At 43.0% G+C, this 12,788-nt stretch overlaps 1 protein-coding gene across 6 annotated transcripts in view; it reads right to left on the minus strand.

The window, feature by feature from the left end:
• shank1 (SH3 and multiple ankyrin repeat domains 1) overlaps positions 1-12,788 on the minus strand; it is an 87,035-nt gene that overhangs the window by 16,323 nt on the left and 57,924 nt on the right. For 5 of the 6 annotated variants that reach the window (XM_034219637.1, XM_034219636.1, XM_034219633.1 and 2 more), the window contains 6 exons: positions 4,964-5,046; positions 4,534-4,658; positions 3,947-4,082; positions 3,754-3,834; positions 856-864; positions 529-555 (listed from right to left, as the gene is read on the minus strand). In XM_034219637.1, coding sequence (XP_034075528.1) covers positions 529-555; positions 856-864; positions 3,754-3,834; positions 3,947-4,082; positions 4,534-4,658; positions 4,964-5,046 — 461 coding nt within the window. The remainder of the gene's footprint in view (positions 1-528; positions 556-855; positions 865-3,753; positions 3,835-3,946; positions 4,083-4,533; positions 4,659-4,963; positions 5,047-12,788) is intronic. The other variant, XM_034219639.1, reaches the window with a different exon arrangement.

Genomic DNA, 12,788 nt, shown 5'->3' on the forward strand with positions numbered 1-12,788 from the left:
GTTCTGTAGCTTTTTATGCATGTAAACGGTCTGCAAACTCACAAACCCTGTAGCGAGTAAAACTCTAACAAAGATATAAGGTCTATGCTGCCCCAAAACGCCTCGTTGGAGATTTTTATTTTTCCATTGTTTTCTTCCTGGGTATGGTGACGTGCCCAAATGGACCAATCCGTGGAGCTCCTCACACACACACACTCTTTTAGCGGCGATGTCTCGCTGTCTCGCAGCAAGCAGGAAACCACACCAGTAAGCCAGCTCACACTGTCAGCTCCTCGCAGCAGCGAGCCAGTGGGCGGGCTGACCAATCAGAGCACACTGGGCTCACAGGGAGGGGGGGGGGGCGGGCAGGAGCTCCAACAAGGCGTTTAGGACAGAGAGTGAATACACATACTATACAGAGAGAAAACCAATGTGAGTTTGGAAAATTAAACAATGTAAATCTATTCTAGTAGACCTCAACAATGGAATTATGATCAGTAGAAATGGCCATGTCATGGGACCTTTAAGCAAGTGTATACCAGAGCATACCTGATTTTTTTTTCCAAGGGGTAGCAGCTGGAAGGAGGACAAAAGGAGACTTAAGTTTTGGCAGGAGTGAAAGTGCGATAGCGTTGTATACAGGGAATACTAATCATATCTCCTGGAGCCTGACAAAGTGAGTCCCCTCGCCAGGCTTTTCCATCTTCGATGTAAAAGAACGTACATAACACCCACACTTTAAGACAGCTGAAGCATGCACACTTATGTTACAGTAAACATGCTGCACACGCATACAGTATGCTTCTTGCTGTTACTCTCTCTTACACACTTGAAAACACAAATATAAATGTGGAATTAGTCTGAACTGACTCCCACCTCTCTCTACTGTTAAATGATTGAGATCCCGGCAGCAGTGAAGTGGGGACAAAGGAGAAAGAGGAAAGACAGAGTAAGTGGTTAAACCAGTGAACAGTAAAGGGATAAGTCTACAGGGGAGTAGAGAGGAGGAATTAAAGGTGACCCTTTGGTGTTTGCATCCGCTGGTGAGAGTGAGCTTGTGTGTGCGGACTGAATAGAAATAGGGTTATTCATAATACTCATACTGAGGCGGTTATATTTCATAATGTGTAGTTTATTGAGCCTGATTAAACATAAATTAAACGTAATGTCCGATGGTTAAACCAAGCATGAAAGGAATTTGAATGTGTCCTGATTTGATCTGTTACTTACAACACAAATCCTTTCAAAATTAAGCCATATTTTGTCCGTACAAATGTAAACAACATTTGGGTGAAATTAGTGTCAGGAAAACAACATTTATTTGGACTGAAATGCACTGCATGATCATTTCCATTTCAATGTCCTTGTTTTACTCCTTCTGAGTGAACTGGGACACTGCACCAATCACAGAGGTGAGATAGCTTAATAGGTGTCACAGCTAAATGAATTCTAATGCATTAGAATGAGCATATGGTGGGGGCTGACATGGCTTCATCACACACTGTGCCCCTCTCACCTTGATTCAGAAGGAGGCATAAGCAAACAGGGCCCAAGTTATTATAAGGTGTGTATTATAAAGTGTGCAAATACACTAGCCACATGACAAGGAAACTGGAGTATTTATTTATGAATGAACCTTTATTGATTCAAACTAACCATTTTATTTAAAAGCCTTATTTCCCATGCATAGCCCGACAAATACTGACATTTTTGGCGCCAATATGGATATTTGTGAAGAAATAAGAGTAAGATTGGCTCTAGTTTGGCTAAAATAAACTTTAGTTTAACATAATAACACACAAATAATATATCCAAAAATGAAAAAGATCCCTTTGAGATTTCAGTTTTTTAAAGAATGTTGACCAAGATACATATTAAGTTGGACATTTTCAGTTTTGTTTACGTATTGGCCAAAATATACACTGTACAATAAATCTGCAATAAGCTGTACCTGACTGACTTAGCTCTTGTACCGTGGCACTATTAAATCTCTTTATCACTTTAAATTATTCCAATACTGTACCTTGGTATGATGATGATGATGATGATGATGATGATGATGATGATGATGATGATGATGATGATGATGATGATGATGATGATGATGATGATGATGATGATGATGATGATGATGATGATGATGATGATGATGATGATGATGATGATGATGATGATGGTGGTGGTGGTGGTGGTGGTGGTGGTGATGATGAGGCTATTGTGCACAGTTAGAAAACAGCAACATGGTTACTGCTTTTTAAAAAATAATAATAACCACATCCTCTTAAAAAAAGAATGTGCCTTATATGTGGTGGAAGGAGAACAACTTCATGTTTTTGTTTTGCCAAAAAGCAATGAAGCAACTGTGTAATGTTTGTTTAAGTGATACTCTCTAGTCTAGTTTCACTGCATACACAGTGCTAATGGGAAATAAAGTGTATAGTGAGCAGTGAAGGAAAGATGGGTTTGGGGTAGAGGAAACTGGCACCTGTGTTCAGACTGGGTGCTCATGCTTTTTGTTGCTCAAGTGAGGTCACACCACAGAGAGGAGGCAGGTGAGATGAGGAAATTGGGGAGGAAAAAAGCAAAGGGCTTATTTATCTAGACTGATCCTGACTTACAGCATCAGGACCGGACTCAGTTGGTAGTTGCTGTTGTGTACCAGGCAAGTTTAGTCATTGTTTATAGGCTAAAGTACTGAAACCAGATCTGAAACCAGCTGATGTAGCCCTGCAGATTCCCCTCCCCTCCAGAAGCTCCACATGTTATCAGCACTCCTACATCATCAATTACTCACTGGGCATGCTCAGAACCAGCCAGCAGCGACACTTACAGCACCATAAATGTTCAGCAAAGATAACCCAATCACCAATAAAACACTGGCCAATTTCAGATCTGCAAATGGGGGTGTTGACCCTCACCATGCACTCTCCTCCCACTATTTTGCCTCAAATAGAGATGGCATAAGCATAGCCACACATAATGATGTTACCATAGCAACAGACCTGGAACAAAGTTGCTTTTTTGCTAAATTACTCATCTCAATAATTTTATCCTGGGCAAGATTTATTTTAAATTAATCAGAGACGTTCTCAACTAAATATTACACTTGATATGTTGCAACTTGCTCACTAAGACATGGAGACAAGACACTTAGCCATGATGTTTTCAGCATCTGGAAAAACTCTTCTCAGGTGACGCCCATTCCCCTGCAGTGTTACCTTGACGACAAATACTTGCTGAGTGTCTGTGTGTGTAGAGCAGACAAAGTAGTAGACTGCTCTGTGGGCGCTGGGGTTAAAGCTGTGGGCGGGCCAGGGAGGAGTGGGGGGTGCAGGGGGGTAAGAGAGGCGGGCAGTGAGAGAGGGATCACAGGGTGGTTAGCGACACTTTTTCAGGGAGGGGTTACCTGTAGTGGGTGTGCTGGAAGTGACAGTGTGGAACCTCTGAAAGAACAGTGAAATGCATTGAGACCTTCATCCACGGCGGAGCCACTTTTTCCTGTCCCCCTCCTATCTGTCCCTGAGTAACTTTACTTTCTTGCTGTCTAAAAATGTAGACCTAGCTCCCTCCCCTTCACACTTTCAGCATCTTAAACAACCCCAACACTCAGATCTCACACTGTCTATATTATCCTTTATCACTTCAATCTATTCATCTCCCCCTATTCAGCTTTAATGTGTTCTTCATATGTTTTTTGAATGTCCCTGTCTGTCTGTTGTTTCATTTATTGTCGATTTCCACCCATCCAAAAGTTTATGTAAGCCAATTTCTTACCCATCTCCTCCAGTTCTGAAGTCATGGATTTGGATCGTAGGGCGATAGCGGGGGTGCTCAGCCTCTTGCTCTGCTGGGGGACTGCAGAGGGGGGGGACAGACACAGGCAGCAGGGGTCAGTCAACAACTAGGTTCATCTATCGCTATCATTCATTTACCGCAGAACCCCAGGTTGCAGAAGATAGACTCCTACTTTTCTTCCTCGAACCCTCCTCCATGTCGGGGTTGCGGGTTACCATGACAACTTTCACCATAAGGCTGTTTCCCCCCTGCCGGATCATGTTGACGACCTGTCGGTGACCGACCTTCACCACATTCTGACCATTGACCTGGGAGAAACATGTAGAGACAAAGAAGGACAGAGAAGCAATTGAGTTTAATAACACGCCCACCAGCCGCATCCCCATCAGTTAAAAGGAACTGAACTAAATATTTGTTTTTGTTGCAGATCAATCGTGAATTAAAATATTTTATAAAAATAAAAAGTTTACAGAAAATTAAACATTTCCTTCACTGGAGAGGACTGTGAACCTTTCCTAACTTTTTACTTCCCCCTAAGGTTTTGTTTGAGTGTGTTTGTTAGCTTTTTTGTCTGGTTGTCGGCAGGATTACGGGAAAAAACTATTTGAATTTCATCAAAATTGGTGGAATGGTGTCACATTGGCCAACTTAAAAATTTGGAGCAGATCTGAATCATGGGGCAGATAAACACAATATATTTCACCTCTAAATTGTGCTTATAATTACAACCCATAATGCAGTAGTGAATCGTAGTATCACCTCTATCAGGAAATCCCCCATCCTGAGCCCGGCTCTCCAGGCGACCCCTCCCTCGTCCACAGACTCCAGGTACTGCAGAGCAGGGAAAGCCGGGGTGGGGGTGAACTCCTCGATAGGAGTCTGAGCTGGAGGCGCAATACAAATACAAGAATCCATTAGCATGTGATACAAATGTTAAATTATTTTATAAATTGCTAATACATTTAACCCATCCTATAAAAGCAATGGGAATCAAGTATATACGGCCAGCAGCTAGGGAGCAGCGTTTCAGAGTACCTGTCTGCTCCGGGACTTTAACCGGCAACCATCGGTTCCAGAGCCAACAGACTAGACTAGAGTAGAGACTGAGCTACTACCTATATAGCTATATGATAAGGACACAACCAACAAATGAGATTGCAAGGCAAAATGTTTCTTTAACATTACTTACCTTTGGCTCCTCTTAGCACAAAGCCGAAACCCTCGCTGTCCTTTTTCTGTAGAAGCACTGTCTTCTCCTTTATTATGTAGTCACTAGCAGAGATGGCACAGAAAACAGAGAGAAAGAGAATAAGAGATGACACAAGACTGAAAAGAAAGACAGGCAACTAGAAGGACACGCATTGTACATCCTTGCATGTCTTTATTAATCATTTAATCAATGGGATTAATGGGTGTAAAGGGAAGTTTTAAATCAATAAATAACAACATTTATCTCGCTGGTGTTACTTCCCCCCGTCGCCAGCTACACCCATCCTCAGCTGTCTGCTTCCAACTTCTTTTTCCCCCTTCTGATGACATCACCACCAGTATAAGCAAAAACATATTTCCGCAGTGTATTGGGTTACAACTGGAACCACTGTGTTTATGTATTTACAAGAGTAAACGTACTCGTCTAAATGTTTACTTTTGTATTATATTCCTGTTCAGGATTTATTTGTTGCTTTTTGTTCAGTTAACTATGTTGAAATTACATTGTAGCCTCCTGTTCTCATTTATTTTTCTCTTAGAGTGTGGAGAGGAGAATACTTTGCGGTCCTTTCCTAGTAAAAGGCATGTAGGCATCAAAAAGATGAGATTAGAGGAAATCCGAAATGAATATACATTTTCGAGCAGAACTCTTTGCTACAAACTTAAGTACATCTACAACCCCATAGATATAGCTTGTTGCCCTTTAGAGTAGGCTGACCCCTGGTTAAACTACCCAACTCTGTATACAAGAGGTAAAACTAGTCAAACTAGCTCCACCTTAGCCAGCAACAACCTACACTTTAATGCTTCAGTAATACAACTTTTCTTATAATGTCCTCTATAACACATTGGTGAGGGGTTCCTTTACTTTTAAAACTTTGAGTACATTGAGATGATAATGCTTTCTTCATAAGTTGGATTTGAATACAGAACGTAAACATGTAATGGAGTATTTTCACATTGTAAGTAAAGGAAATCTAGGATGCAGTTTGCAGTTAAAATCACAAATTTTGATAAACTTACTGTATGTTACTTAAAGAAAAATGTAGGATACCATTAAATCCTTAGGGTGTTAAAAGTGTCATTAAAATATTTGTTCCTGAGTTGTGTTGCCCATTACAAGATGCTTTTCTTGTCCTACTAGTAATAGAGGTGAGACATGTCACACACATCAATGCTGTGGTTTAAAGTGGACCTATCATGCTATATTTGAAACATATATTGTAGGGCCATACCTATACAAAACATGACAAGTTTTTTTTTCAAAATACCAAACAGATCACCCATTGTAGCCATCCCTCATACTGCTCAAACCCCTCTTTTGAAGCCCTGTTAGAGAAACGTGGATCTTGGGTCCCTAGCTTGGGGAAAAAAGAAAGAAGAGGAGGCGGAGCTAATGCCTGGTCAGAATTCTACCGGAGATAAAGTTAAATTCTGCTGTGATAAAACGCCATCCTGTTTAAACCACGTTTATTTCTGAAACAGTATGGAGTTCAAATGCTTTTTCTCTTGCAGGTTTGCCACAGGGTGAGTTCTTTTTTTATTTCCTGCTTTTTAAACACATATGCTCTCCAGTACAGGTTAGCTCTGAGTGTTAGCGAGGCTTGCTAGTGTAAACAAAGACGAGATTACGTCCAAAACACGTCAGGCATTGTTTATGATAGCAACTTTCTGTGGGTCCGCCGCCGATTTGATGTCATATCGGCAGCAAATCTGTATCCGCTCGTTGTACACCCGTTTTTAAAAGATTTGGGTACGGAGGAAAAGAGAGAGGGTTTTATTTTTCTGACGCTGCGTGAGTTCCCTGACACACCGGGGACACATATTTATGTATAAAAGACATCACAAAGTGCATTTTGCATGATAGGTCCCCTTTAAGTAACTTCTGTGTGAGAAACAGCACCGCCTCTCAGGGCTGCTGACCTCTCCGGACTCTTGTCTTCTTATGAATGGAAAGAAACATTCAGTCAGTCAGTGAGTCAGAGGGGTATATATACCGTGTCAGCTGTAACATACTGTAACCACATGCTGATAATCCCACTGGCACCAAATAGTCCCAGCCCACTCCATCTGTTCATCCCTCTCTCCTTTTCTCATGACTGGCTTTTCTCCTTTTTACATTTCTCCATCCTTATACTTCCCTTTATATTGACTTCCTTCCTTTGTTCTTTAATCTTCTGCTAATTTCTTTCTAATCACATTTCCCCCTTATGATCTTTTAAAGTCAGTCTATTGAGTGTGTGATGCTCTCCACAGGCTGTGTGAGCCTCTCTGTCTCTGCCAAGGCTCTGTCTCTTTGTTATTCTTGTCTTCTTCTGTCCATCTCTGTTGCCCAGCCCAGATTTCTAACACACTGAGGCACCAAACAAACACATTACTGTGTGCACACACGCATTCACACAAATCTTAAGGTAGGTCTGAGTGAGAGGAAATTACAATTGGGCAGTAGATGCAAAGTAATGTTGATGAAATATATACACACACATTTTTCTGTAGCTGTTCATCTGTCTCTGCAGGGAACACAAGCAACAAGTCGCTCAATGGAAATAAAGCATGTGTGCAGACAACAGACATATCAGTTCAGGAGACTTTACAGTTAACAGCAGATCATGTTTGCACTTGTTTCACTACTGACAGTGCTTAGTCTCGGTAGTAAATAATACAATGGATACATAGTTTCCTAGTTTTATGCAAACGCTAGACAACATGATTGAATGCCTCAAAACTTAAGACACACACAAAACTTAAAACTTAAAGAAATATTACATTGATCACTGGGGCTGATGATAAACTCTAAAATCTTGACTCATTAAAAAAAAGGCAGAAAATGCAAAATATTCCTGATGAAATATACTTTGTGAAACCAGCATTCAGAGAGAATTAAATACCTGGTCGGATCTGCTATTACAGTGACACACACATATGTTTAGTGATCCGATCACATTTGGTCCGTTTAAACCTGGCTGCAGAACTCATTGACATGTGAGTCTTGAGTTACCATTATCTCCTCAAATCTAATTTCAGCTCTGCTCCGGTTTGAGCGATCAGATCTCAATTTGACCTCAAAGCGCCTTGAGAGTATTCACACCTGTTCTTAGAGCTGTCCACTTGTGATTGAATCACAAGAGACACATGTCTATTCCCATTCTGAATAGGGCCAAAGTTACACTCACAAGTCTGCCAAGTCTTTCGCAATGTGAACAAATAATTATTGCAACTGCGAGTTTCTTTCTAACGTGTTCAAGAAAATGAGCCTGATCATATCTGTCATGTTTATGTTGTATTCTGTATCCTTTATTCACCCTGTTTGGTGTATGTGTGACCGCTCAGGGCTAATACATAGCACTCATCCCTAGAAACCCATCCGACCAACTCAGGCTTTGCTGTCTTCAAAGATATCATCAACTGTTCCAGTTCAGTGGCTCGATCAACCGAAGTCCAAATCATTTCCGGACTGAATGTTCCTCCAAGTTCGGCTGAGAAATAAAGCCTGCATGTGCAAAATACTGCACCAGTGAATCCTTAGAAGCCCCCATTGCCTCAAAGTGTACTGTGTGCTGGTCAACGGTATCAGAGAGTGTTGAGGCTTTCCTTTTCAACTTAAAAAGTTAGGAAGTATTACATGAGCAGGTCACATTTTAACACTGTTGGGTGTTAATCATCATCAAACTGTGTTTTTTTTGTTAGTAGCCTGCCTGATCATGTTGCACAAACAGGTTATTACGAAAACAGACCTTAAATCTACATATCTGCTAGGTAACATGTCATGTAAATGTGGGTATATTTCAACTTATCCCAGTTAATAACTTTGTTTTGACACTTTGTTGGGTGTTTGACAGAAATCTGCCAAACTTTGAAACTGTCTTTACAGGGTGACACCTGAACGCACCATTGCTTTTGCTCTTCGCTAGGATCCTGCAGCCACTAAACTGGTATCCAGGGAAAATGCCACTCAGCGTTGCATCCTCCTTATTAACCTAAAGTTGTGTCAGTATCTGAGCTGGACAAACCAGCACAGTAAAGAGATCAAGCCGAGATATTAAACAGATTTGGCCACGCAGGCTTCCGTAGAGGTGTCAGAAAGGAGCTGGAACTTGTCATGCATGCTGCATCTTTAAAACTCTCTCACCATGAGCTGTTTCCAATTTGTCGGCAGTCTCGCTCCCTCTCTCTCTTTCTGTCTCACACACACACACACACACACACACAGACACACACATTCTGGTAAACATACACACACCACATATTACACAAGAACACATGTAATTAACTGTCCAACATAGAAAAGGAGAAATCCCTCCCATTCCTCATCATTTTTGATGGACAACAGCAAACACCATCCAGGCACACACACACACACACACACACACACACACAAACATATGCATGCAGCCACTCAAACACACAATCAATCTGAACATCTGTAAAAACAGCAAGCATCACTTGTGCAGCATTGCTAGAGGACGTTTTTCAGAGAGCAATTTAAAGCAGAGAGAGAGAGAGAAAAACGGCACACACAAATGTTCATACAGCAAAACATAGAGCGGCTGCACTGCTCAATACCGGGCTGTGCAGCAGCAGCAGTCCGTCTTTACACATGCATCACACACACATACTCACACACACACACACACACACACACACACACACACACACACACACACACACACACACACACACACACACACACACACACACACACACACACACACACACACACACACACACACACACACACACACACACACACTCAGATTAAGGCACACTGTATATAACATCTTCATTGTCTGCAAGCATGCACTGCAACATCTGTCAATCTCTCTAATATATCCTGCCCTGCCATCCATGATGTACACATGCACGCATCCCTCTCTCCGCCCCCCATCTCCAGAGACAACTGGAGGGAGAGAGGGAGAGAGCGAGTGGAGGGTAGGGGGGTATAAAAAGCCATGGCAGGTACCTGTAAATGAACCAGACGCTCCTATTCACAGGGCCGAGTGACGGCCAGGAAGAAGAGAGGGAGAGGGAGAGGGAGAGATCCTCCTCGCCGCATGCCCCCATCGCCATTGCCTCCCCTCCCTCTCCTCCTCCTCCTTCTCCTGCTCCTTCTCGTCTTCCAGTGAGACAGCAGCGAGCACGAGCCGCGAGAGAGGAGGAGGACAGGAGGAAGAGGAGGAGAGAGAGATGGAAGAAGGGAAAGGGAGAGGGCCGAGCTCTTCCAACCTCTTCATACTTAAGACAGAGAGAGAGGAGGAATGGGAGAGAGAGGGAGATGGAGATGGTTCATTGTGACTGCGACACAGAGAGAGCAAGAGGGAGAGAGGAGCAGGGGGAAAGGGAGGGGGAATAAGGTGGCTTAGGAAAAAGGAGAGAGAGAAATTAGGTAATTTAGAGAGAGTGAGAGGTGTTTGGGTTTGTACGCAGGGGGGGTTTGATGCCCAACACACACACACACACACACACACACACACACACACACACACACACACACACACACACACACACACACACACACACACACACACACACACACACACACACACACACACACACAGTCCAAACATCCAATCATCTCATACACTACCACAAACAGCACGTACACTTCCTCTGTGTCCATCCTCTCCCTTACTTTCATCTGTTCTTTTAACCCCTCCACTTCCTTTACATGTATAGTATTCTCTCTTCCCATGTTTCCCTGTCATGATTTCCCATTCATAAAAACGGATGTGACTGAGATAAGATTTTTGGAATACAGTCCCATCTGATACAACATATTCAAAAGGTTTGATAGGAGGGTCTTGAAGTTGTAGAGGCTGCACAGGTATCCTCACCCTCGTCACGTGACATACTGATACAGGACAAGTCAGACCTTTGCTATGTAACATTACACATCTTGTGCAGATCTTTCTGGAGCCTCTGCTGCTGTCCTCCCTCTACTGTAGCCGACCGCACGTGCCTTTAAAACACACTTAACTTACCTCACCCACCAACCTCTAACATGCACTCACACACACATGCACACACAAGCACACACTACCCTCACATTTGATGTAAGCAAAGCATGAATGAGGGGCTACAGCAAGGAAAAGAGAGGGGGAGGAGGAGAGGCATCGACGCAGACAGGAAGAGAAGAGAAACAGCTGGCGGGTAAGTGGCGGAAGGAGGAAGAGGAGAAGGAGGAGGAAGAGGAGGAAAGAGAGAGATAGACGCAGAGAGAGGGGGAGAGATAGAGAGAGGTACAATTTTCTGGAATAGGCACTCACATCATCTCTCAGAGCCTCGTTCCACGTATGTTGAAGCTGTCCTTGGTCTACTTGCCCTCCCTCCCTCCTTCATATCCTCACTACGACTCCTGCTCTCTCCTTTGCCTCCCTCCTGCATTCGAGGACGATCACAGCCCCTTGTTCCCTCTCTGCTCACATCTCTGCCTTTTTGTTTCTCTCCCTGCATGTCGGGCTATACCGCTGTGATTCTGTGTAGAGTGTGTGTGTTTGTGTGTTTATGTGTGCATGCATGGGTGATGGGGGGGAGAGAGAGAGAGCGATAAAGAGAGGGCATCAAAGAAGGAGAAAGAGAGAGAGGGTCAAGAGAGAGCAAGAGTGACAGCGATAGGGTGAATTAGAGGGAGAGGGAGGAGGAGAGAGATGGGGAGGGAACAGGAGTACCAACAAAATGTTAACAGAAGGTCCACATGATTGTAGCTGCATGTCTGCCTGGGTGGTCCTGTATGTGTGTATGAATGTGTGTGTACATCATACAACAGCAAAACCTGATCATCCCGTTATTTTAGCCAAAAAGTCAAGGTGAAGTCATACATGGTAGTGAACAACTTTATATTGCACAAGAAGCAATGCATATATCTAACAAGGCACACACACCACCACCACCACAGCAGTGTACATCAGGGTGTTCTGCCTCCTGCTCCTAACTGTGTGTGCTCACTCGTCCTTATTCGACCCGCTGTTAGCAGAGTACTGGTCTCCTGCGGGCTGGGGAAGGAGCAGCTGCATGGAAAGATTGTGTACAGTTTGATCCGTGCAACTGCGGCAATGACAGAGATCTGAACCATCAGCTCAGAGCTTTCAACTCTTTTGTAATGAACAGCAGTGTTACAAGTCTTTTGTATGCCAGCAGATGCTGCTAAAACATCAAAGGTAGAAGAATCTGTGTACAGCCAAATGTTTACAGAACCACACAGATTTGTTAACAAATAACAAGGCTTGGGCGTGAAAGGAGGTTATGATTAGAGATTGGCAGATAAGACTCTCTTTATTAATGAGTATTAGAACAATAACTAGCTTCAGACCGAAGGCAATACTATGTTATTTTAGGATTGTCTACGAACCATAAATGTCTGTTTAAAACCTGGCAGTAGCAATCCATCCGTTTTATCCGACACGGCCAAAGTGATGGACCAAACTGACATTACAAACCTAAGTCGCATACTTTAATAATTGCCACCCTTTAAAGTCCATATTGGTCGTGGTTTGTTCTTTATAGTTTGAGTGAAAAAAGAACAAACACGGCAGAGGGCATTCTTCTTTAGACTTTCTTTCAAGCCGCTTTTGCCCCATGTTGCTTTCTCAAAAAACAATGCATTTGTCTCTTTTCACCCAATTGTAAACCTAAAATGCCCTTCTTCCTTCATCCAACCTCTTCATCCCTCTCCAACCCTCCTTTCCCTTGAGAGTGCCCTTCACCGTCTGACCTCCAGATGGAGACACCACAGGGGAGAGGGAGTGATGAAATGAAAATTAAAAAGTACAGGGGGTTAGATATACAGTGATAAATAGAAAGCATGGGAG

Source organism: Gymnodraco acuticeps, unplaced genomic scaffold (genome assembly GCF_902827175.1).
Source record: "Gymnodraco acuticeps unplaced genomic scaffold, fGymAcu1.1, whole genome shotgun sequence".
NCBI classification, from domain to species: Eukaryota; Metazoa; Chordata; class Actinopteri; order Perciformes; family Bathydraconidae; genus Gymnodraco; species Gymnodraco acuticeps.